General features: G+C 33.2%; 3 protein-coding genes across 4 annotated transcripts; 1 reads left to right on the top strand and 2 right to left on the bottom strand.

Moving 5' to 3' along the window:
• On the top strand, window positions 1-9,051 carry LOC105108489 (beta-galactosidase 8-like). Its single transcript, XM_011002812.1, has 20 exons — window positions 1-171; window positions 281-376; window positions 791-903; window positions 1,226-1,292; window positions 1,403-1,495; window positions 1,794-1,937; window positions 2,045-2,133; window positions 2,254-2,359; window positions 2,466-2,553; window positions 3,001-3,119; window positions 3,720-3,799; window positions 3,840-3,924; window positions 4,159-4,358; window positions 4,729-4,823; window positions 5,287-5,396; window positions 5,819-5,926; window positions 6,201-6,311; window positions 6,968-7,179; window positions 7,309-7,636; window positions 8,336-9,051. The coding sequence occupies exons 1-20, from the start codon at window positions 1-3 to the stop codon at window positions 8,462-8,464; spliced, it is 2,544 nt and encodes an 847-aa protein (XP_011001114.1). The 3' UTR covers window positions 8,465-9,051.
• Window positions 9,052-9,162: 111 nt separating this feature from the next.
• Window positions 9,163-12,384, bottom strand: LOC105108488 (oxidoreductase, zinc-binding dehydrogenase family protein). 2 transcript variants are annotated; one of them, XM_011002811.1, is made up of 7 exons: window positions 11,966-12,384; window positions 11,424-11,603; window positions 10,918-10,999; window positions 10,721-10,828; window positions 10,435-10,593; window positions 9,352-9,594; window positions 9,163-9,299 (listed from the first exon to the last, which is right to left on the bottom strand). In XM_011002811.1, exons 1-6 carry the CDS (start codon window positions 12,215-12,217, stop codon window positions 9,398-9,400), a joined length of 978 nt encoding a protein of 325 aa, XP_011001113.1. In that variant the 5' UTR covers window positions 12,218-12,384; the 3' UTR covers window positions 9,163-9,299; window positions 9,352-9,397. The 2 variants fall into 2 exon arrangements, with proteins under 2 accessions (XP_011001113.1, XP_011001112.1); XM_011002810.1 differs by having other exon boundaries at window positions 9,163-9,594.
• A 5,125-nt stretch (window positions 12,385-17,509) lies between these two features.
• On the bottom strand, window positions 17,510-19,498 carry LOC105108487 (tyrosine decarboxylase 1-like). Its single transcript, XM_011002809.1, is given in 2 exon segments — window positions 17,510-18,888; window positions 18,890-19,498. Coding segments are annotated over 2 exon segments (1,551 nt in total). The 5' UTR covers window positions 19,358-19,498; the 3' UTR covers window positions 17,510-17,805.
• Window positions 19,499-25,333: the final 5,835 nt, after the last annotated feature.

Below are 25,333 nucleotides of genomic sequence, written 5' to 3'. Positions count from 1 at the left end.
ATGGGAAGCAAGAATTCTTCTTTATCATTGGTTCTTTTACTAATTGTTTTCTTGGTTTTTGAGAGAGTGTGGTGTGTTACAGTGACGTATGATCACAAAGCTTTGGTGATTGATGGAAAGAGAAGGGTTCTGCAGTCTGGTTCCATTCACTATCCTCGTACCACTCCTGAGGTGGGTGTTTGCTGTTTATCTAAACTCTTCAGGCAATCGTGTTTTGTTGGTTATAAGATGTTGTATTATGTGGTAATGTGGGCTGTGTTTGCTGGAGATGAAATTTCAGGTGTGGCCAGATATTGTTAGGAAATCAAAGGAAGGAGGATTGGATGTAATCGAGACTTATGTGTTCTGGAACTATCATGAGCCTGAGAAAGGACAGGTAAAGTGCTAGCTTCCGTATTGCTAAAATTATTGGATGCCCAGCTAGTACAAGTAATTAAGTACTGCTAAATTGAATTTGTGCATAGGAAGTATGAATGGTTTCGTAGAAGGATCACCTTGGAGATTCGTTCATATGCGCATGGGTGAATTCTGTTTGTCCTTCATGTCTGGGCTGTGATGATGGCCATCATTCCCCCCCTGGTTTATAGTATTTCATGCTTAGAGTTTGCTATAGTGGAAGTTTATCTTGTTGAGATAGGCACTGTCTTCCTTCGCTTATGGCTTGCATGGCTAAGTTTTTCTTCAGTAGCAATGGTGTGCCAGTTGATTGTTCGGAAATTTGGGACTACTAATTATTGTTTCTGTTGTCTTGATCTGTCGGCGGTGTTGATGATCTCTTTGATTTTCACAGTATAACTTTGAAGGCCGGTTCGATTTAGTACGGTTCGTGAAAACGGTTCAGGAAGCTGGTCTTTTTGTTCATTTGAGGATTGGCCCATATGCCTGCGCCGAATGGAATTATGGGTCTGTTTCTGATTTCAATTTCTCTTGTTGAGTCTTGACACTCCTATTCTGTTTCCCACGCTCTATGCTTCCCTATACTATATACGTATACGTTTTACACATCAGAAAGTTTGAAAGTGTTTTTGTGCTGGCTGCATCGCATCAATGTGCTGCATAATGTATGCATACTAAGCATGGACAATGACTACTAGGCTCTTCGAAATTCAGGATAACTGTCAAGAAACATCATTATATGTATATCTTCTCCAAAATTGTTCACAATCATTTTCTTTCTAGTTGACAATCAATATTATTTTTAAGCTCCTTTAGTTTATTATGACAGGGGTTTCCCACTTTGGTTACATTTCATTCCTGGGGTTCAGTTTCGAACAACCAATGATATATTCAAGGTAAATGGTGATATTGATGATGATGCCTTTAATAGTTAAACTGTTGTTGTTATTGTTGATTAGTTTAACCTTTTCCTGTAAGTTACATGATGCTATCATTGTCCCTGCAGAATGCAATGAAGAGTTTTCTGACGAAAATTGTCGATCTAATGAAGGAAGAGAATCTTTTTGCATCACAAGGAGGGCCAATCATTCTTGCTCAGGTGATTGACCAATGTTCAATCCCTGCCTATTAACAATAGAAACTTATGATCATATTCTTTCAGTCTCTACAAGGACTGATATCCTGTTTTTTTGGGAATATCTGGCTGTGTGTAAATACTTTGGACACTTCTTAAATCTTAATATTTTCACGGTTTCAGTTGAAAGTTCCTTCAGGATGCACTATTGTTAACCTCTGACATATATAAGCTAGCCGCTGCTGTTTACGAAATCAGCACTACATTATGTAGTGCAGCAAGAAAGTCTTGTTGATTCCATGTCCCGCGTGTGCTGTAACAGGTTGAGAATGAATATGGTAATGTTGAATGGGCATATGGAGTTGGTGGAGAATTATATGTCAAATGGGCTGCAGAAACTGCCATTAGTCTGAATACAACCGTACCTTGGGTGATGTGCTCACAAAACGATGCCCCTGATCCAATTGTATGATTATCTGATCTCTGCATTGTATCCTGAACAGCTTATAGCAACTTTGGACTAAAACATGATTTATGTTTGTTTTTACTTGTATGTTTATCATTTCAATGCAGATAAACACATGCAATGGATTTTACTGTGACCAGTTCAGCCCTAATTCCCCTTCCAAACCAAAAATGTGGACTGAGAACTACGTTGGATGGTGATAATCTAAAGCTGATTTAACTTAATTGTTTCCTTGCGTATAAGACATCCAAAAGTATTCTAGGTTTTGGTCAATCAGAGAAGTCTAAAATCTAAGATGTCCTATTCAACTTTGCAGGTTTCTTGCATTTGGCTATGCTGTTCCTTATCGACCTGTTGAGGACCTAGCATTTGCTGTTGCACGATTTTTTGAATATGGAGGCACTTTTCAAAACTATTATATGGTGAGGCTATAATACGTTCTGTTTCTGCTATTCTAATTGTTGCATTGTAAGTGAACATAATGTCATAGCACAGTTCTTTAAACCTTGTGATGATTTTTACTTGCAGTATTTTGGTGGAACCAACTTTGGACGAACTGCCGGAGGTCCTTTGGTTGCAACAAGCTACGATTATGATGCCCCAATAGACGAATATGGTAAACTTTTTGATAATGGATATACTCATTTATCTAAGTTCATGTAGTATGCCTAATTCGATACAGCACTAAGGAGATTATTCCATTTAACTAGTGAATCAATTGGCTGAGATGCAATGTATGTCTGTCCTTTCATTCTGGGAATATATCAGTCCTATGCAATAATCCTTTCACCTTTTCAGTTCACTGTAATCTGCATTATCGTTGAACATCAGTGTCTTTTCTGAAAACTTTACGATAGAATTAAATCAACTGGCATATGTTTTGCAGTTGAATTATGATAATGATGAGAACTTATCCCTTAAATTATATCCACTGTCTAATTACATAAGAATCATATTCTGTTATGCACTTTGTGAGACAATATGAGTCCGAGTTAGAGCTCCAGTTTCAAACTGCTACAAAATACCTGGTGGCTATTTATATCATGAAAGACATCATCTGCAGGTTTTATTAGACAGCCAAAATGGGGCCACTTACGTGATTTGCACAGTGCAATAAAGCAGTGTGAAGAATATTTGGTCAGCTCAGATCCAGTTCACCAGAAGCTAGGCAACAACTTAGAGGTATGCTGGAAATTATAACATGCTGTAACTTCTCCATTAAGCTAAAGTTATTGGAGCTGCCCAAAATCCTTAATTTAGCTTGTTTACGCTGATATACATTTCAGTCTATCACTAAGGAAATTTGTTTTAGTTCTTACTTCATGGATCCCGATGGCTGTTTTTGTTTATCCACCTTTTTGAAAAATCATATTTTGTTAATGTTGTTGTTTTAAGTGACAGGCTTGGGTTGGTCCACACAAGTCTCTGTTTCTGTGAAACAGGCTTCAAATATAGTTTGTTCAATTTGTGGACATAATATTATATAAAACATTGTTGGGATATTCTTTGTTTCCAAGATGCAGCCCTTGACTCAGGCCTAAGGGAACATAAAGTTATTTGCTTATATCAAAGATAATAAATTGTAGACAAACCTGCCTAGTGCTTGCAAGTGTTATTTTGTCCTCAATGACATCCTCTTGTTTCCTACATGCCTTTCATTAAGGCATTATGAAACTAATGTCTTAAGATTCTCACACTAAATGATCCTAGTAATAAGCTTTGTTCATTTGTTTCCTGCATTCTGCCATTCATTCTGACTGACCTTCTCTTTTGTTCCATCAGGCACATGCCTACTATAAACCGTCCAATGATTGTGCAGCCTTTCTTGCCAATTATGACAGCGGTTCAGATGCAAATGTCACATTTAATGGCAACACGTATTTGTTCAGATGCAAACGTTACATTTAATGGCAACACATACTTTCTTCCAGCATGGTCTGTGAGCATACTTCCAGATTGTAAGAATGTCATTTTCAACACGGCTAAGGTACTTATCCAAAGATAATAAAAGACCACAACCTACATGGAAGTGGCTACATGCTCATTGTCCTCTTGGCTGATTACAAAAATCTTCCTCTGATACACAGGAAAATGAAAAATTTGCATGTTGATTGTGTGACAGTATTCATAAATGTAGCGATGATTCATACAAATTTATAGGCAAAGACTTGCTTAAATTTATGCAACTATTCATTTCTTGCATCCTTCTTCATCATTGAAGGTTGTTACACAAAGACATATAGGTGATGCTTCCCTTGCTCGCTTCACCACTGTTCATGGCATTTCAGCGGCGACATCACCATGGAGTTGGTACAAAGAAGAAGTGGGTATTTGGGGTAACAACTCTTTTACAAAACCTGGTTTACTGGAGCAGATTAATACTACAAAAGATACCAGCGATTTTCTCTGGTATTCAACCAGGTAATTCGTTCAGCTTCTTATGATTATTGTTGTTGGTTCTTGTGTGCACTAATAATTGATGACATCCTGGTAGCCTGGCAAACTTGAATTATCAGTTAAAATTAAATCTATTCCTTCTGAAATTGAACATTTCTACCAACCTTTTTGGTTATTCGTTCAGATGAAAAGTGATTTAATAAATCAAACAGGCCTCTAAAATATTTTATGTGTCCTTTCATGAATCTTTTGAATTTATGTGATATGTAATATTTTCTAAAGAAAATTGGTGCCTTTTTCATGAACCTTTTACTCATACTAACCTCTACTTTTCTTTATGGCTCTTTAATTTTGGGTGCCCTTCTCCCTTGGATCTGCTTCACCATGTTGGCAGTCTTAACGTGGAAGCTGGCCATGACAAAGAACGCATTTTGAATATTGATAGTTTGGGGCATGCAGCACTTGTTTTCGTGAACAAAAAACTTGTAGGTAGGTACCCTACTGGTTAACTGACTTGATTCTGCGTTGTTTGACCATTTTCTGTATGATGCTAATTCAGGTTGAAATTCGAAAACCTGTTCGGGATTTTTTTCAATTGATTTGAATTTTGTGGGAGCTACAATGTTCAGGATGCTTGGATATTAGTCATTTTGTGCCCTGATTGGTTACAGTATCTGTATGGTTGCTTCATTTTACATTTTTTCTCCAGTTCTTATAGCCTTAATCTGTTTTTGAAACTGTTCCATCATATCTTCTGCCAGCATTCAGAAAGTATTCTTAAATCTTCTTCCTCTCTAGTTGCTTATATGCTGTTATCATTTCATATGGAATCATCTTGAATTACAGCGTTCCCATTTTAGCGAATTGCTTATGGATGCATAGCTGCTGCTTTGCATTTTGTGTCTATGCGTTAGTATGATAATTGGTGCACATTGATTTGGATATCTTGCAGCTTTTGGATATGGAAATCATGATGATGAAAACTTCTCAGTCAATGAGAAAATTAGTCTTGAAGAAGGAAATAACACGCTGGATGTTTTAAGCATGTTGATTGGCGTACAGGCAAGAACAGATTCATTTACTTTTCCAAATTGATTGTACTCATCTGCGGGAACAAGCCAAACCTGTCCAGTTTGATAAGTTTTGGGTGAGTTGAAATGTGTTGGCACAAAATCAGTCTTGGTGCGGTCTTCTCCTCCCCCAATCAGTATGAGGAAACTCCATGAGAGTTGGACAACATAGCTCTTCTTTCTACCCTGCTAGGATCCATTTGATAATTTTTTGCCTGTTGGTTTGTGAATGGGTGCCCTACCTTCATAGATGTCCTCTCTTTGTATTTCCAATCTCAATATAAACATGTCAGTGTTACTAACATTTATAGCTATTTAAACTACTTGGTCCCTGGAGCAGCAAACAAGTTTCCAGTTATTTATAAAGCTATTGCCAGTGTAACTAACATTTCTAATGTTTTCTATGTGCATCAGAACTACGGACCATGGTTTGATGTTCAAGGAGCTGGAATTTATTCTGTTTTACTTATTGACTTGCATAAAAGCAAGAAAGATCTCTCTTCCAAAAAATGGACCTACCAGGTTGAAATACATCTTATATATCAGATTGATTCGGCAGAAACCTGTCCTATCTAGTGTTTTGTTTACTCTATCTATTGTTTTGTTTAATCTATCCATATAACGCTCTGTTGAATATTTTTGGATATCATAAGGTCACAGGATTTCTGCTGAGAAAAAGAAATTATTAAACTACAAAGTCGTAGAAAAAATCTACTCATATTAATCTCCAGGAAGATTTCTACTTTGGCATGTTGTTCTCTAAACACGTTCTTAATCTCCTCTTTTCCCTCTCCAGGTGGGACTTGAAGGGGAATACCTTGGACTTGATAAAGTCAGTCTAGCAAATAGTTCACTGTGGACTCAGGGGACTCCTCTACCTGTTAATAAAAGCTTGATATGGTACAAGGTAAGTGGATGTATTCAATCTTTAAATGCATCAATTCATTACTTTTTAAAGATCGAGTGTTTATGGCATGTTTCAAAAATAAGTTGTTGAAAGATTTCTCATATATTTGCTCGTACTTGGCACGGGTTACAGTTAAGCCATCATTTTATTTTATGGGATTTTTTTTAATGGTTTTTTTAGGTTTGATGATTTCTTCTTTTTTCACATATCAAGAACCTATATGATTTAGTATTCATGGACGTTTACAAGTCCTGACAGTGTTTGTTAAATGCCGATAAGATTTGGCTGAACTGGAATACCATATAGATTGCATTTGTAATTTTTCCTGGAAAACTTGATTGATTCTCTCATCATGAAAATGAAGTTTTTGAGCTGTAAATATATGGTGAGCAACTCTTATCGATGAAAAAACTAGTGAAACTGAGCAGTCGTACCAGACAAGGAATATCTTTACGTATTATGAACTTGAGTTTACATGCTAGAACTTATGTTCAGCTCTACCATATAATGAACTGTGCCGGTTAAATAAAGCACATATGAGGTTTATTTAAAATCAGGCTCTATGCCCTTCTTCAGTTACTTGTTCAAGACTTGAAGTAAATCCTATATGCTCACCACCAGACGACTGCATCCTTGTTTTGATTTTGCTCTCTTAGGCGACAATCCTTGCTCCTGAAGGGAATGGTCCCCTAGCCTTAAATCTAGCAAGAATGGGGAAGGGTCAGGCATGGATTAATGGGCAAAGCATAGGACGGTATTGGTCTGCCTATCTCTCACCATCAACTGGTTGCACCGATAACTGTGATTATAGAGGTGCTTACGATCCATTTAAATGTCAAAAGAAATGTGGTCAGCCTGCTCAAACACTGTAAGAGTTTCATTTCTTTTCCCTGATACTGCAGATGAAGTAAAGCATAATTATTGATGTTTTAGCTATGTCATCGATTCTGTTTCTTGTGATCTAACCTATTTAACAAGAAGAGATAATATTGCACAGGTATCATATTCCACGCACCTGGGTTCATCCTGGTGAAAACCTACTGGTCCTACATGAAGAGCTTGGTGGTGACCCTTCAAAGATTTCTCTGCTAACGCCAACTGGCCAAAATATATGCTCTATTGTGTCAGAAGACGATCCTCCACCTGCTGATTCCTGGAAACCAAACTTAGAGTTCATGTCTCAAAATCCAGAAGTTCGCCTGGCCTGTGGACAGGGATGGTTCATTGCTGCTATCAACTTTGCTAGCTTTGGAACTCCTGAAGGACATTGCGGCACAGTCAGTCCAGGGAATTGTCATTCTGACATGTTAACCATCGTTCAGAAGGTAAGAATGACTTTACTTGCTAAATAATCTGGAAGCTGTAATTTATGTTTGGATCTGAACATGGATTCAATGATTGTGTGTAACGCTATGATGACCCCAGTTTTCCACCAGGGTCTAGTTTCTGTCTCGATTTTCCAAGCATTTAGGCTTGGCTTGGATGAGTTACATATTACAGATACTATATTAATTTAGGCTGTCCTTAATTACCGCTATGGATTCCTCACTGTGTTAAGACTTGAGAGGCATTAAATTCTTGTGCATTGCATTATAAATATTAAAGGATGACATTCCGACAGGGACAAGCCTGAGTTCTGTTTCTTTTCTTGTCAACTTCCACGTTGTTACATATCGAGTTTTGGTTTTCCAATCATGGTGCATTTAACATCATTCTCATAACAAGATTGTAAACACAATCTGATTTTATTTACTCAATTTATCATATCATGTGAAATGTGGATATAACTTGGAAGGTGGGGGTTAGGAGGATCGAGTACATAGCTTACAAGTAATTTTTTCGTTCCATGCCCTCTAGGAATTTTTTTTATAGCAACTGTTGCTTAGTTTGAGTCAATTTTCTTAGAGCCATACTCCTGCATGATTAGTTTCATTCTAGGGTATTTTGTGCTTCGCTGTATGGCTGTATCTTTTTCATAGCACCTTCCTCCTCTGCACCTGTTACATGTTTGAACGAAATTACAGGCTTGCTTTGGCCAAGAAGGATGTTCAATCCCCATATCAGCAGCTAAACTTGGAGACCCTTGTCCTGGAGTTGTAAAACGTTTCGCAGTTGAAGCTCTATGCAGTGAACGATTCCACTTGCTGCACTGATGGAGGAAAGCACTATAATGGCTCCTCAATGACAACTCTCTGGCTCTTCAGACTTTCGTTAAATTTGTGATTTTGAGGTTTATGCATATTTCTGGAATAAGGATTTCACGCATCCATAATCAATGTCTTCTTACAGTTCCTTCACTATATCGTGTTTGTTCTAAATTCAAACAAGCAAGATAAGTTCACATATGCGGACTTGTTTACCATGTACACTTGCAAATCTAAGGACCAAAGGAAAATATAATTTTAGGTAAGATCCATCTATTTTCAGAATCTGATGTGAATGAGCTAGTTTGCCCATCTCATTACAATTGTGAAGTTGGAATCAAAACTCAGGTGGTCTTCCGTCACTACAGAGGGAGTTACTGAATTAGTTGTGCTTTTCTTTGATTTTTACAAATTTGGTTTAATACAAGCCCTTTTCTAAACTATGTTACTTTGGTAGAATGCTGTGGCCTCAAGTTCAATTAGGATTCTCAACTCTGATTATAGGCCTTCCACTTCCAGTTGGAACACTTTCGATTCTGGACTGTTGACAATGGTTATCGCTATGGCCCATGCTATTATTCCTGTGTGACTCTATCTGTTTCTTAATATTGCGCAATAACATTAACAGTGCACTGTAAATCCATCTTTCTGCCCCATATTTCTATTGTTTGAATGAGTCCATGAATGAGTTGTAATAAGACAGGAGCTTTGAAATAATAAGTTCAAATGGATGACCCTTCAGGTCAGGCCATCGCATCAAATTTTGTGAGGTTTCCATTCAATTCTAGGAGAATATGTCTCGATTGCTGAAACATCGAGTTCATAAACTGCATACGTAAATGCAATAACTCGTCATTTATTCCCTCGTTACAGGCACCATAGACAGAAACGTTGCAGATCGACATCATGATTCACGACTTTGTTGTGAGGCTATCAATAGCATCATGCGACAAGCAGGATCTTACCAATATGATGGCTACTTTCCATGAGCCGGTGACCCTCTGCTGCCTCAGATAATGGAAGATACTTGTACACCACAGGCTTCACCTTGCCTGCAACAATTGCAGGCCAAACATTCTTCTCCACCTCACTAACAATTTCTGCTTTGTTTTCCAGAGTTCTAGTTCGCAAGCCAGCAGCTGCATGCACGATCACCAACAACAGGTGTACTAGGGTCATGTAATCAATAGACGACAGTAACGCTATGGAAAACTAATACAAATGAAAAGAGGAGATTGATATCATATAGACGTTGACATTCTTACAAGTAACCTTTCAGAGAGTAAATTTTCTCCAACACCAGTGCTCTTTCCGTGAAAAGTGAGGTTTCAGTGCATTAGGCAGCTTTTTGTACATAGGACTAGACAGGGTTAGACCAAATAGCTTTACTTGTAATTCTGTTTGGTGCGCACATGGGGATGGATCAGACCGAACAGGATGGGGCAGGGCTATTCAATACTGAACATGTAAAAATATAAATACATGATGCAACATCTAAAGGAGGAAGCACATTTTAGATGTATGTTTGGATGTGTTCCCTTGCATGCATAAGTATACAAACTTCAATCAGATTGAGAAATAGGTTACTGAAAGTTGATTAACCCAAGAGAAAATAGTTCCTAGTCAGATATAGTTTATCAATCCATGAATAATTGAAAATAAAACATCTTCCCTTCAAATAAAAATCTTTTGACAGTTTCGAAGTAGCAATATTTGCTAAGCTAGCCAAAACTACCATAGAACAAATTTTATACACCAGAAATTGTTTGTATTATGAAATCTAGCATGTAATTACAGATGAGGAATCTGGAACATGAACCTTACTAGCAGAAGGGAAAAAAACAAGAGCCAAGAAACTTCTCCAAGGAAAAACTTGTTCCAAGAAATTAATCTACTGGAGCATTCAACAAAAAGCGGATTCAACCAACTCCAAGCCTGTGGAACTAAAGCCCAATATAAAAGATGAGAAATGGTAATACCTTGCACTGTGATGCGCTTTGCAAACAAAGAAGCCAGATTTACTTGTGTCACAGCTCCACCCATGAAGCCAAGGAGAAAAAGCCTCCCATCAATATTTAAGCTGTCTACGTTTTTCTGAAAATAGGGTGCTCCAACACTATCCAGAATAACGTCAACACCTGCCATTAATAGCTATTAATTGGGTTTCCATTAAGAAACATATAATGCTATTAAAAAGTGAAGTATGACAGTGCTATTGATAGATTTATAAGCATCCAATCACATTTACAATTATACAGAACATACCTTTCCCGCCTGTTTCTTCCTTTACTCGTGCCACAAAGTCCTCGGTCTTGTAATTGATGCACACATCAGCTCCAAGATCCTTACAAACAGCTAGTTTTTCCTCACTCCCTGATGATCACAGAACAAAATATTTCCCAATTAGCATAGCATGACTTCATAGAAAACTGATGAAGCTTGATGAGAAGTGTGAGCTGAACCTGCCGTCACGAACACCTTAACCCCTTGATGTTTAGCTATCTGAATTGCAAATGTACCAATTCCACTCGAGCCCCCATGAACCTGAAATTCCAAAAGTCCTTAGTTCAAAAACAAGCCAAGCATAAAAAAAGCTATGCGAATAAAGAGACAAACAATCTTGTATCATAAATATCACAATTGTTAACCAAACAACTTATAAAACTTCTGTAGAGTTGCTCCATATTGATGGAGTTGTAAGCGAAAGTCAGAACATCCGTACATTCTCAAAATGATTTTTCAACCAATCTCCAATGTGTAATTTAATTTTCATAGTTCCAGCTTTATAGCATAGAAAAGGGAAGCTTTCACAATCCACAGTTTTGCATTACAATTTATTTTAGGTCCCAAACCTATAACTCGAAGTGACACTACTGACTACACTCAACAGCAAAATTCATCAGAGCAGCCCCAGATTAAAAAATCACCACGCATCAAAATGTTGAGTTGGATTGAGACAGAAGTTTACCAGGAACGTTTCCCCTGCAGATAGCCGACTCATCATGAAAACAGTAGACCAAACAGTGCATGAAACTTCAGGCAAAGCAGCAGCATCCTTAAGCGAAACACCTTGTGGAACAGGAAGTACTTGTCCTGCTGGAACAGCCACTTTCTCTGCATACCCTCCTCCACTAAGAAGAGCACAAACCTTGTATAACATAACACATTTTCAATCAAGTCACAATATTTATAAAAAAAAGTCAAGTCTTTGATGCCAAAATTCAATCTTTGATAAAAAAGAAGAAGCAAAAACAACAACTTCTACAAATTTTGGGTTCTTGAGAGAACTGGACTTTAACAGCTTCATATCAAAATCTGAAGTCTTTAAAGCCAAAAATTAATGCAAAACTTATCACTTTCTGTGAAATGGGTTCCCAAGGAAACTAAAAGATTAACAACATTTATATAAAAAATACAACTTTTCAAAGTCGAAATCCAATCCTTTGTCAAAAACAAGCAAAAACACTACTTCAAAGAATTGCGTTCTTGAGGGAACCTGAAATGAATTACCTGATCACCAATTTTCCAACGAGAGACATTTTTTCCGACAGCTTCAATGGTGCCTGAACATTCAAGACCAGGATATGGGCTAGCTCCTTTAGGAGGTGGATACATGCCTTGTCTTTGGAGAGTATCTGCCCTGTTCAAGGCTGTGGCTTCTACTTTGATCAGGACTTCATCTTCGTTGATATGGGGGTCTTCAACTTCTTGTAATTGCAGCACTTCTGGGCCACCTGGTGTAGTTATCACTACTGCTTTCATTTTTCTTGATACAGCCCACAAAAGAAACGGTTTTCAGTGACCTTGCAGGAGCAGGGATTAGCTACGCATCTGATCAGATTTATTCGAAAATATACAAGGAATAGGACCTGCGATGTATCGATATTTGATCTCCTAGGATCACGAGAGATTCGCAATTTTTTAAACTATACTAATTTAATTAAAATTAAAAAAAAATCAATTATCGTTATCATTATCAAACGAAACTAAAACAAAATCCTTTTCACAGTTTAAAAAAAAAACACTATCCACAAAGTCTTGTACAATTTTGCCTAATTTTTCATTTGTGTCCCTGTATTTTTGTAAGGTTTACAATTTAATCACTAAATTTTAATTTTTTTTCAATTTCATCATTTTAAGTTATGCTTTTATACACTTAAATATATGTGATATGTTTTCTCTAACTTACCTAATATGTTATTAAATGTTCTCACATTAAATTAACATTTGATTTTACAAAATTGAGTTTTATCACTTTTTTTAATAAAAAAAACCCTAAGACATAGAGTACCAAAATTAACATAAAAAAATGAAGGACTTTTTCCACAACATGGGCCTTAAAGTCTCATTTGATCTCTAGTATTCTAAGTTTATCATAATTCATCCAATTTTTTAGGTTATTTGTTTTGGTCTCAAATTTCATTTTTATACTTTTTAATCCTTAAAAATTGAGGGATGAGAGAAAATAATCAAAAAAATTTAAAAGAGAGAAATTTTTTGGGTGGTCAGATTTCAACCCACAATCATTTTGATTTTGATGTTTCATCTTCAATAATGCTAAAAATATATATATTTATCTTAGAAAAATTTCTTAAAATTTAATTTGATCTAGAATTTTTAAGCTAATTAAAATATATTTTCTTGTTCAAAATAGAATTTTAAAGGTCCATATGACTTTTTTCCTAGTTGTGAAGTTAAAAAATAGTTGAAATTTGAGCCCAAAGTTTCAGATCCCGAATTTTTAATTATATAAAATAAGTTCAAATTCGGTACTAGAAATGGTTACATGTAAATGACATGTTGTTGGATAGTGCGAACGATATATAAATGACATGTTATTATCACTTTTTAACCTCAAAAAGATCAATCTTAATATCAATAGATTCATCTGAAATAAAAGAGTTCACTGATTATTATTTAAGCCTATAATCATGCTAGAAAATAGAAGATCAAAACATGCAATTTTTTTAAAATTTAGTTTGATTTTGATTCTAACTAAAAAGTGTTTTGATTTGAAAAATAGTTGTTAAGATTTATAAAATTTTATTTGGAAGTTTTTAAGTAAAAAATAAGTTGAAACTTAGATTTGATGGTCTAAATTACCCTAATCTTGATTTTTTAGCCATAATAGATGACCAAAATTTATTTCAATGGAAGTCATGTTGTGTATTTGTTTTTGAAAAAAACATTCAAGGTCATCTACTTAAATTAAGAAATTTAAGCATTATTGCTAGATTTTATAGTTTCATTAAAAGAATTTTTTGTTGGTATTTATACTTTTAGTTTGTCAACATAAAATTTACCAACAGGCATATAAATAGAAATAACTCATTGGAAAAACTCTTGTCAATAATTTGTGGTTTGTCAATAAGGTCGTTGATAATAAATCATTATTTATTTCATCACAAAACATCTAAGTTACAAATTCAAATTAAATTTCATCAATTTACAAACAAATACAATTTTAGAAAATTTCAAACATGCCCAATATATACAAATCATATATTCAAACAATAAATTTCTATGAAAAAACTATAAAACAAGTAAACACCGAAAAAAATATACATACTATAAAAATATACAATATAAATTAATATTTTAAATTGAGTTCAAATAAAAAATAGACACTTTTGCTTGCTTAAAATGTGAGATCCTCAATAAGATTTAAATCAGAATAAGGATGTTGACACTCTAGATAAAATTTAGGGGGGGTTGTGATGTTTGTTGCAGAGAAAAATAAAGAAAGAAGAAGAAATGAAAGAGAGCGGGGTTGCTCGTCTGGTTATAAATTAAATATTATAGATGAATTTACTAATAAATTTAATTAAAAAAATTTAAATTCATCAGTAATTCTGTCTGTAAAAATGACACATCATCATACTTTTTAATTTTTTTATTAATTCTTTTCTCACTGTAATTCTCTTGGTATATAATAACAGAATATCTTTATTGGTGTTTACCAATAGATACTACAAGGATATATTTAGTCGAAAAAATTCACCATAATCTACTCAAGAAAATATTATATCTATCTATTTATATTTATTAAATTTCTAATAGCATATGCAAAATTGAGCTTTTTTTTTTAAGTCCAGGTACACAAGCTTAATTGTACTAATAAGTCCAAGTACTTGTTACCTTTTTTTAAAAAAAAAAATCATATGATGACATAATTAAGTAATAAGTTAAAGGGGTGGAGAATTCATTGTTGACTTACAATCAATTCTATTTTTTTTAATATTGAGTTGGATGTCAATGACAATTATAAGTAATTACAAATAAAATTAAATTATGTGAGGAAACACTGTAGCTTTCATCGCATAACACTATGAATTGCTATAGTGTTTCCAGCATGGTTTTTTTTTTCTATTTTTTTTGTTATTTTTTTATAATTGTCTTTGTTTATTTTTTTTTAATATTGAGCTGATTGAGAATTTATCTTTGTAATTTTTTTATTTTTTAAAATATTATGAATTGTTGCAGTGTTTTCACATATGATTTTTTTATGATTGTTTTTCAAAATTATCTTTGTTATTTTTTTTAATATTAATTTGATGAAGAATTATAATTACAATAAATCTAAATCATATGAGAAAAGCATTATAGTTTTTCTTACAAAATACTATGGATTGCTACAATATTTCTCTAAATGGTTTTTTATTTGATTTTTTAAAATTATCACTGTTAATTTTATTAGGGAAGAATACTGTAGTTTTCCTCACAAAACATTATCAATTGCTATAAAAATTTTCACTCATAGGTTTTTTTCTTTTTAAAATGATCTTTGTTGATTTTTTTTAAAATATTAAGTTGATAGAGAATTTAGCTTTATATTTTTTATTTTTTATTAACAGAAAAGCTAAATCATGTGGGGAAAGCATTATACCTTTCTTTATAAAACACTTGGATTGCTATAAATTATTTTGTTCAATCTCTAAGTTTTTTTAATTACCAACACAACTTTTTTTTTCTATCATGAAATATTATTGCATCATACTTTTAATTTATATTACATATCTAGCTCTGATTTATAATTATAATATTATCAAGTATAGTTTTTTATATAAGCTTGCGGTAGGGCAAGAACATGCTATCTCATACTTTTCAAATAAAATCAAGGGTTTTTAATAATAATAATAATAATAATTTTATGAATAATTATATATGAAACTAATATAAGTTTTTTTTTTTAAAAACATTTCTCATGAATAACTAATAAGAATAAATATCTAATTATTTTATGGTGAAGTGTTTATACAATTTTCTCAAATTAATTATTTCTTTATTTTCTCATATAGTAACATGAAAATTATCGCAATATAAAAATTATCTTATATAGTTTTTATATAATTTAGTTTATTGATGTTATTTATAATGTCGATAAGAATTCTTGAAATAAATTATTGGGTTGAATTAATTGATATGTTGATTTGTTATGTCAATAATAAATATTAAAAATAAATTATCTAATTGAATTGATCAATTAAATTAAATTGATGTGTTATTTGTTAATATATGTGTTATCTCAAAATTATTTATTTTGTTATTTAGTTAAATTGTTGTTTTGTTATATTTGGATTGTGATTTGGGAATATATGTAGACACACACTTAATTGTTTTTGTTTTGGCTTCCAATGAAAATTGGATGTATGCATGTGTTTGACGGAGTAATAAATGGAAAGTGTATTATAATAATAATAATAATAATAATAATAATTTAGTACGTGTTTTTAGAGAGAAAGAAAAGAAGAGAGAGATTAGAAAAATATTAAAAGGAGGTTAAGTTATACCATCCAAGCAACAAAAACATCAGTATTTTTTTTATCACCCTTTATAATAATTAACCTTTCTAGAAAATAATCCAAGCAAAATTAAGGTGTTATTTAAAAATAGAATATTACTCCAACTTTCTAGAAAATTGAAGGGATAAAAAAGGATAACTGAAACTTTATATTAAAATATAACATTTTTCTATCTAAAAATGAAAAACTAGATTTTTAAATTTATACTGAATTTAACAAAAACATATTTTAGGAGTTATCTACATTTTTTTCACAAATTTTTCATTGTTTTATAAATAAATAAAACACACGAAAAATATTTTTTTTCTTTTATGTTAAAATTATTTTTGTTTCTTATATTTTCATGTTTAGTAGTGCCTTAATTTTTACAATAAATATAATATAAAAATCACCCTATTTTTTAGTTAACAATACAAATTTTTCATAATAATTTTTAATTTTAATGAAATAAAAATTGATATTTTACAATTAGATTATCTCACAAATAAAAAATATTAAAATAATTATTATAAATTATATTTTTAGTTTTTATCAAAAAGAAAAGCTGAAACACAATGGTTTTCTTTTTGTGAACCGACTCTGGAATTTTTAATGCTCATTGACCCCTTACCATAAAAACACCAATGGAACTCTCGCTTATTGGTAGGTTCAATTCTTAGCAAATACTAGGAATTGAACTTATTCACACCATATGAGGTTATCAAAGTTAGTCTCTTAATTTATTTTTTTATCAATTTAATTCTTAGATTAGTATTGAATTGCTTTTGGACGGATTAAACCGATTAGTTTATATTGAGACAACTCTCTTAAAGTTTAATTTTAAATCTAAGCTAAAAAAAAAATTAGGTTGAAGAGTTTTTTCTATTAATTTTATTTTTTTGTAATTTTATCTTTAATTTTTTTACTAGTCAATTATATTATCTTTGAACCAACTAAGTTGACTAAATCATATTAAATCAACTAACACATCATTTAGTTTTAAATTAAAACTAAGCAAGGAATTAAATTGAAAGATTTTATTGTTAACTTATTGGACAAGATTTAATAATTATGTTAAATAATTCTTCTAGATGACCTGAATATTTTTTTTATGGCAAAAAAAAGGGGTTTAATTTCTGCATATCTTTGTACTTCTTTATGTCAAAAATAAACATTTTAAAATTTGGTTACCAATAAATAATTGGACCAAATAATTAAACTTGTATTTTTCCGGACTAAATTCAAAACTCCAAACAACAGAAAAACTAAAAAATTTAATACAAAGACAAACCAAATTATATTATGATTGTTTCAGAATGAGCTGGCAACAATTTTTGTTTGGACTTCTTAAAGTAGGTCTAGCTCATTAAAGAGATTACAAATGATTCATGTTTAATAATATATGATACAGACAGAAAGGGAAATAAACCAAACATATTAATTATCACATGATGATCCAATCAATCTCTTGAATTGCTCCTAGAAATCTTGTTATTCATCACAATAAATTTTTAGGTTGATCCTTGCAATTGTGGAAAGTCAACATACTTTCCAACGGTAATGATCTTACTACATACCTGTTTTGGCATCTAAATGCTCTTGCACCACCTTCCAAGCCGTGAAAACATGCCGATCCTCTGTAAGCGTTGCCCCAACAGCAAATCGTATGATGTAGAGTCCAGCAACAACAGCGTGAGTCAGATACACATGACCTGAAGCATTAATTGACTTTAACAGCTCCTGGTTAAGCTGGTTACTGCATTCCTGGTCATATGAGATTTTGTGACCATAAACAGCCATGCCATTTTCAGACACCTCTTTACTTATTGCCAGTGGCAAAGCTCTAAAACACACCATTGCGAAGTTTCTAGGAACCACAACCTCAAATCTCTTGTCATTGGCGACCAGATCCTCAAAAAGCTGGGCCATTTTGACATGGCTTCTTAGGAAGCTTCTAAGGTTACGAACACCGTAGCTTCTCAAGACAAGCCATAGTTTCATGGATCGAAATCTTCGGCTAAGGGCTATTTGCCAGTCTTTGTAGTTCACCACTTGTTCTGAATTAGTTGCATGGTTACTCATAAGATACTCGGGATTTGTTGAGAGGGACTTCGTAAGAGCTTTTGGATCTTTTAACCAAAGGCAACAACAATCCAAAGTGGTAAAGAACCATTTATGTGCATTCAAACTGAATGAGTGTGCCCCCTCTACGCCATCAAGAAAATGCTGGAATTCTGGGCATATAAAAGCATTACCCGCGCACGCTGCATCGACATGTACCCATAAGCCATAACTATTAGCAACATCTCATAATGGTCTCAGTGGATCCACTGCTGTGGTAGCAGTTTTCCCAATGGTGGCACATAGAAACATGGGAACCAGCCCAGATTCTATATCTAAACAAATAGCCAATCTTAATGATTCTGGAGATAGTGCAAATGACGATGATTTAGTCGTTTCTATTGCTCGACAATTCGTTTTATGGATTCCTGCAACATGTGCTGCCTTTTGAAGTGCACTGTGTGTTTGATTTGAGCCATAGACGACTAGCTTCCCAATGTTGTCTTTCCCAATTTGGCTTAGCATTCGGTCCCTTGCAGCCACTAAGGTGCACAAAATGGCTTCGCAAGTAGTCCCTTGTATAACCCCCCCCACCATTTCCAGCGAAGAGAAAACATTTGGGAAGCGTAAGCATTTCTCCAAGCCATTCCATTACAATATTCTCCAGTTCAGTAGCAGCTGGTGATGACATCCAGTCGAATCCTACAACATTAAACCCAGTACAAAGCATCTCGCCAAGGAACCCTGCAGTGCTAACACTTGAAGGGAAATATCCAAAGTAACTAGGACTTTGCCAATGTGTGATGCCAGGAACAATATGTTTTTGCACATCATGGAGGATTGTTTCAATAGGCTCGGGACTATACGGGGCTGATTTTGGAAATAGATTTTTGAGATAACCTGGTTCAACTTGGCTTAAAACTGGGCGTTTCTCAATTTTCTGATAATAATCTGCAATAAAATCAATGGCCATGTAACCTTGCCTCCTGAACTCCTCAAGGTTTAGAGGACTCATAGAACAAGAAGAAGGGTTTTCAGGTACAGACACTGCGGTATTCATCTTGAAATTAGAACGTTAGGGTTCTTTAGTGCGCTTGCTCAACTCTCTAAAGAGCTATATATAGCGAAATATGGAAAATGTGATGATTGATCATAAAGACTACTATAATGGTTCGTGGGTGATGAAAAACCATTAACTAAGGCTGTTAAGGAGACCAAGCATGGATTAGACAATAAACTTAATCAGCACTAAATAGACAGTAAATCAAATTAGCACAAAACAATAATCTTGATGTAGAATTGTCGAATGATATGATTAAAAAATTAATATTTTTTCTTTAATATAAGAGTATTGAAGTAATAAATAACCCGGCAAGACCGCGTCGAATCACAGGAAAGTTAATTATATAAATTATAGATAATAATAATACAACACCAAGAATAACAACAATAATAATAACAATGATAGTAGTAGTAGAAATAATAGTAATAGTAGTAGTAGTAGTAGTAATGAAGAAGAAGAAGAAGTTGATGAGAACTTTAAAATAGAAGATTAATGTAATGATTAAACAATAATAACAATAAATATCAAGGTTAGAGGATCCATTAATAATATGTCAAACGAGTATAATATAAATTCTTATTATTCAATTGGAAACCACACACAAAGGAGGTTCCAATCAAATTATAAATTGTTAACATGATTACATTAGATATCTTATTCGATTAATACTAATATTTGTAAATCTCGTCAGACATTCATGATTATAACTTATGTTAACAATAAATCAAGTTTCTTTCATAGCTCATGTGTCAATTATATCATACGGTATGGGCTATGAAAGTGTCAAGTATTTGTTGTACCAAGTGTTATACAACATAAATCTAGATTAGTCATTTAACAAGCAAAGTATTAAAGAATAAACAAGATAACAAATATAAAACATATTAGTATCAAACATTAAAGTCCATGTTGAGTTTATACTATACTTATTCTTACACCATTAGTGTAACCTTTTCACCTTGACATAATAAACTTAACTAAATATAATGAAAGAGAGAAATATAAATAAACAAGATAAGAACAAAAATAAGATAAAATTTAATTAAGTAAAGGAAATGAATTAAAAGGCATAAACAAGATATTAATAAAAGCAAAACATAAACATTACAAAAAATACAAAGAGAGAAAGCAAGAGCATGATCTTGATCTAGAGACCAAGATGCCTAAATGCATGGTAAATGCCTCCTTTTATAGGACAAAATTAGGAATTACTGATTTGATGACTAATTGATGAGTGGGTGACCAACTCTTAACTTGGTGATAATCTTTATCTTCTCTTGTTTGCCCAAAATGTTATAAATAACGTTAGAATTGAAACCACTTGAAAACATGAAAGTTGTAGGAAATTGTTTCAACTTTCCAGGAAAAAAATGGAGGTTATTTAGACTTCTAAAACTCTAGATATGAGCCAAACACTGAAGAGTATTCGAGCTGCAGGACAAATTTAGACTTCTTCGTTGTTATTACAATTTGGACTTTAAAATGATCTTTTTAAATCTTGGACTCCATGAAAGTTGTAGGCCTATGTCTTACCTTTCCATCCATATAAAGTAAACCTAAATTTGAGATCTATATATGACCCAATTACCAAACAATGTTTCGGTTTGGACTATATCAGCATCTTTTTTCTAAGTTTGGCCATCTCTTTGTCTTTTTAATTTTAGTTCTTAAACTCATTAATCAATCCTTTCATTGATGTGATAGGCCTATATTTAAAATGAACATTTACCATAAATTAAAGATATCTTATATTATTATATATGTTATTATAAAACATGCTTTAGTTAAGGAATTATTGATACTTTAAGTGTAAAATAATGATATAAAACCTTAATAACAATGTACTTTTAAGTACTAATCACAAAACCATTAATATAAGTTGTAATATTTTTGTAGATTGAAATAACAAGAAGAATATTATTTTTCTTCATGGTATTAAAGCAATAATCTAGGTTTTAAAATAAAGCACAAAGCCTCCACCCGACTTCTATGGCAGACTAAACCCAAGAAAACACGGCTGCAAGCGCAAGATGGGAACATCCCAATCATCAATTTTATCTTCACCATTCAGATCAACCTAACACTACTCTTGTGCCACAATTCCTAGTTAAAGACAACTATAGTATATGAAGTCAATCCATGATTATAACTTTGATAGTTAAAATAAGATTGGGTTCATAGATGGCTCAATGAAGTAGCCTAATGAGAGGAAATTTGATAACCATCAATTATGGAATTGGCACAATAGTTTGGTGAAAAATCAACTATTAGGATCCATGTCCAAAGAAATTGCCACAAGTGTTGCGATGTCGCGGTCGCACAAATTAATTACCCTTACACTTAAATCACACAAGATAGTATAGAGCAAGCAAGGGATTGATCCCACGAGGAAGATTTAGTTCAGATTTTTATGTTATACGTTATGCAATTAGGGGGTTTTGATTTGTGATAATCTAAAATATGGAAGAAATTAAACTAGTGAACACGATCAATTAAAACTGAAATTTATCAAGAAAACAAACCTTGGTCACAAGCACACATCCACCTACAGAAATCAGAACTAATCCTTAAAACGAAACTCCAGTTTATATTCTGAATTTTTATCTTTTCTTAACTTTGGTTAATTAACAGATCCGCCGTATAACTAGCCCTAACCAACAAATAATCACAGTGTTCGCACTAATGATTTAATCTAATGGAAGCCTTAAGATCTAGATAAATTCATTAATCTTAACAACCAAGTTGTCTGCTTGTGTTGCTTTGATCGAATGTTTTCCCTAAGTTTAATAACGTAGTTCCGCCATAATTATCAAGCTTAGTTGCTTCACAAGTTTATATACCCTAACTCCAGTTTTGATATCAAACTTAGCAATAGATTGTTCATAATAATAACTTAGAGTCCGCTCTAGCAATTATCAACAACAATCATAGAAAACTTGTATAGGAAAACAATCATACTCATTCATAATACAAACTGAAAATAAATGAAGAATAAATCTCACAGTTCTTGAAATCTGAAAGTTTCTGCGTCCTTGCAACCAAGAAAAGAGCTTAGCCTTGCATATCTATTGAACAACTACTCCTAAAGATAAAAGAAAGCATTATTTCTAGTATGTAGAGAGGAGAGTTTGTGTTTCTTCACTTCTAGTTGCTACCATCTTTCTTTGATTCTATTGCACTCCCTCCTCTCCTTTCTTGGCTCTCTTGGTGTCTATATATAGGCTTCAATGGCAGCTCCTCTTGCTTCTTTATCAATAATGGTGGCTGCCAAACATGCCAAACTTTAACATTAGTAGTCACCACAAACAACCCACCATTGTAGCCTCCTTCTTTGACAATGGCAGCATTCCAACTTGCAGCTGGTTTGTGGTTGGTGATTTGAGGTTGGTGGATTGAGGTTGGTGGTTACTTTTCTTGACCTTCTAGATTGATTTACTAGAGGGACTAAATTTTTGAAATTATAACTTGGATGATAATTTAGAAGCTTCGAAACATAATTTGGACTCATTTCTTCACGAAACCTGATTGCTGACAGAATTCAGTTGTCATCTTTGAAAACTCATATCGCCCTCATCTTACATCGTTTTTGGATGAAAATTGGAGCGTTTCTAGACCTTTGAGTCAGGAATCCAAAAAAATTGAGTTGGCATCAATTGGACTTCTATAGCTCCAGATATGGAATTTTGAATGGACAAAGGTCAATAGTGGCAGAATACGAGATTTGAATTTGAAGGATGTGATTTCCATGATTTCCCTCTTCTTATTTCTCTTGCATTACATTTCCAGAAAGGTATGAATGTTATCTTTTTAGAGCCACTAGAATCACTTCATTTTGATCTCTAGAACTCACGTTCTGCACAAAACATCGACTGAACATCAAATCTGCCAATTATCTCCAATTTACTCCTTTTTGCATTTTTCATCCAAAAGTGCCTTCAAAACATAAAACAAAGAATATCAAGGCATTTTACATATAAAACATGGACAAAACATTAAGTAAATGTGGGTGAAACTATCGAATAATATGGTTACATCAACAAGCATCATCAACTGTAAAGATACCAGACAAATATCATTTGATTTACTAAAATGATTCTTGCATGTGAATATGGTTCAATTATTTAATGTTGAGAATGAAATTCATGAGCGCAATGCACTTAACACTTTTTCAATATGCATTTATGGATCAATCAAAAAAGTAGCTACATATGTAGAAACACAAAAAACCATGAAATTCCTTAAGAATCTTAATTATTTATAAGTGGGTGTTCGTAGCAACACTTTACTACAACATCCATTACCCACAGTAAATAAAGCATACTCACTAGTCATTTGCTATGAGAAAAAATTAAAGGAGACAATCGGGAAAAGCTATACTCAGCTTGAGGTTGCTATTTTTGTTGTAAAGAATTCAAACTAAGAGATTGAAGTTGAACCGAGATGCTCCAAGTGTAACAAAACAAATTACACTACCAGAGATTGTCGCACACATCTCAGATACACTTTCTGTCATTGGAAGGGACATATAGCAGAATATTGTGGCAAAAAGAAAGCTATGACTAAAGCTGAGTTTAATATGATAATTTTCAAATGCAACTAAGTGGCATCATATAAGAATGAAAGAAAGGAGATGAGTTTTCCCTTCACAATTGAAGAATGCAAACAAATACTCAGTATGCTAAAAACTAAATAACCTCTACCAATCATGTCAGTAACTGCCCAACTCATGATGAACTCTCAAGTAAGGCTTTTTCACTCATTTCTAATGGTAACATAAGTATATGGATTTTGGATAGTGGGTGCACAGATCATATGATTTCTTATCAAAACATATTCACATATTTAAGACTTGTTAATGGTCGCACTATTGATTTATCGAATGGGTCAATAACACAAGTAACTCATATTGGTAAAGTTCACCTATCCTCTGATTTAATTCTTGACAATGTTTTAAGTGTTCTATATTTTCAATTGAACTTAATTTCAATTAGTAAGCTTGTATCTAATTCCTTTTGTATAACCATTTTTCTAAGCTAGTTTTGTATGATTTAGGACCTACGTTCGGGAAAGACGATTGGGATGAGAATTGAAAAGGAGGGTCTATACTTTCTCAACCAAGCCAAGAAAAGAACATGTAACCATGCCCGAACTCTTCATTCTAACCTTTAGCATTAACATCTTAGACATCCCTCAACTAAAGTATCCCAGTTATTTCCTAAAGTTAATTATTGTTCTCACAACAAATGTTTAATTTGTCCATTAGCAAAACAAACAAGACTTCTATTTTTTTAAGTTCTATTATCAGTACATCTCCATTTGATTTAATCCATGTTGACATTTGGGGTGGTTATAATGTTGCTTCTATTTCAGGTGCAAGATATTTTCTCATTACCGTTAATAATCATACTAGATTCACATGGATTTATCTTATAAATCACAAATCAGATATTAGGGATCTTCTAGTCACCTTCATCAATATGGCTGAAAATCAATTTAATTTCAAAGTCAAAATTATTCGTAGTGACAATGGTCTTGAATTCAAACTTGAAAGTTTTTACACTAATAAAGGTATCATTTACCAAACTAGTTGTATTAATACTCCACAACAAAATGGTGTTGCCGAACACGAACATAGATATTTGTTAAATATGGCACGTGCCTTATTTAGGTAGGTCTTTCTCATCAATTTTAGGATGATGTTATTCTTGCTTCCACTTACCTCATCAATTGCACACTAACCCCCATTCTCTATGAAAAGACACCATATGAAAAATTATTTAACATAGTTCCTAATTATTCACACTTACGAGTATTTGGTTGCTTATGTTTAATTTCCACTTATACACCAAGTCATTCCAAATTTGATCCTCAAGCATCTAAATGTTTTTTTTTTTGTTATCCTTGTAGAAAAAAGGATATCAAGTCTTTGATCTAGCTATGAAACGGGTTATAGTCTCAAGGGATGTCGTTTTC

The sequence above is a fragment of the Populus euphratica genome, unplaced genomic scaffold (assembly GCF_000495115.2).
Source record: "Populus euphratica unplaced genomic scaffold, PopEup_1.0 scaffold194.1, whole genome shotgun sequence".
Classification (NCBI taxonomy): Eukaryota; Viridiplantae; Streptophyta; class Magnoliopsida; order Malpighiales; family Salicaceae; genus Populus; species Populus euphratica.
This window is presented reverse-complemented; position numbering and strand designations above follow the sequence as displayed.

What these genes read in the sequence shown, in the direction of transcription:
- LOC105108489 (XM_011002812.1), top strand. Translation starts at nt 1, where the DNA reads ATGGGAAGCAAGAATTCTTCTTTATCATTGGTTCTTTTACTAATTGTT. An exon ending in CTTTTCAAAACTATTATATG is followed by an intron (nt 2,360 to 2,465) that starts GTGAGGCTATAA and finishes TTTTACTTGCAG; the next exon opens with TATTTTGGTGGAACCAACTT. An exon ending in GCATGTTGATTGGCGTACAG is followed by an intron (nt 5,397 to 5,818) that starts GCAAGAACAGAT and finishes TATGTGCATCAG; the next exon opens with AACTACGGACCATGGTTTGA.
- LOC105108488 (XM_011002810.1), bottom strand. Translation starts at nt 12,217, where the DNA reads ATGAAAGCAGTAGTGATAACTACACCAGGTGGCCCAGAAGTGCTGCAA. An exon ending in GGAAGAAACAGGCGGGAAAG is followed by an intron (nt 10,594 to 10,720) that starts GTATGTTCTGTA and finishes TATTAATGGCAG; the next exon opens with GTGTTGACGTTATTCTGGAT. An exon ending in AAAGCGCATCACAGTGCAAG is followed by an intron (nt 9,595 to 10,434) that starts GTATTACCATTT and finishes TCGTGCATGCAG; the next exon opens with CTGCTGGCTTGCGAACTAGA.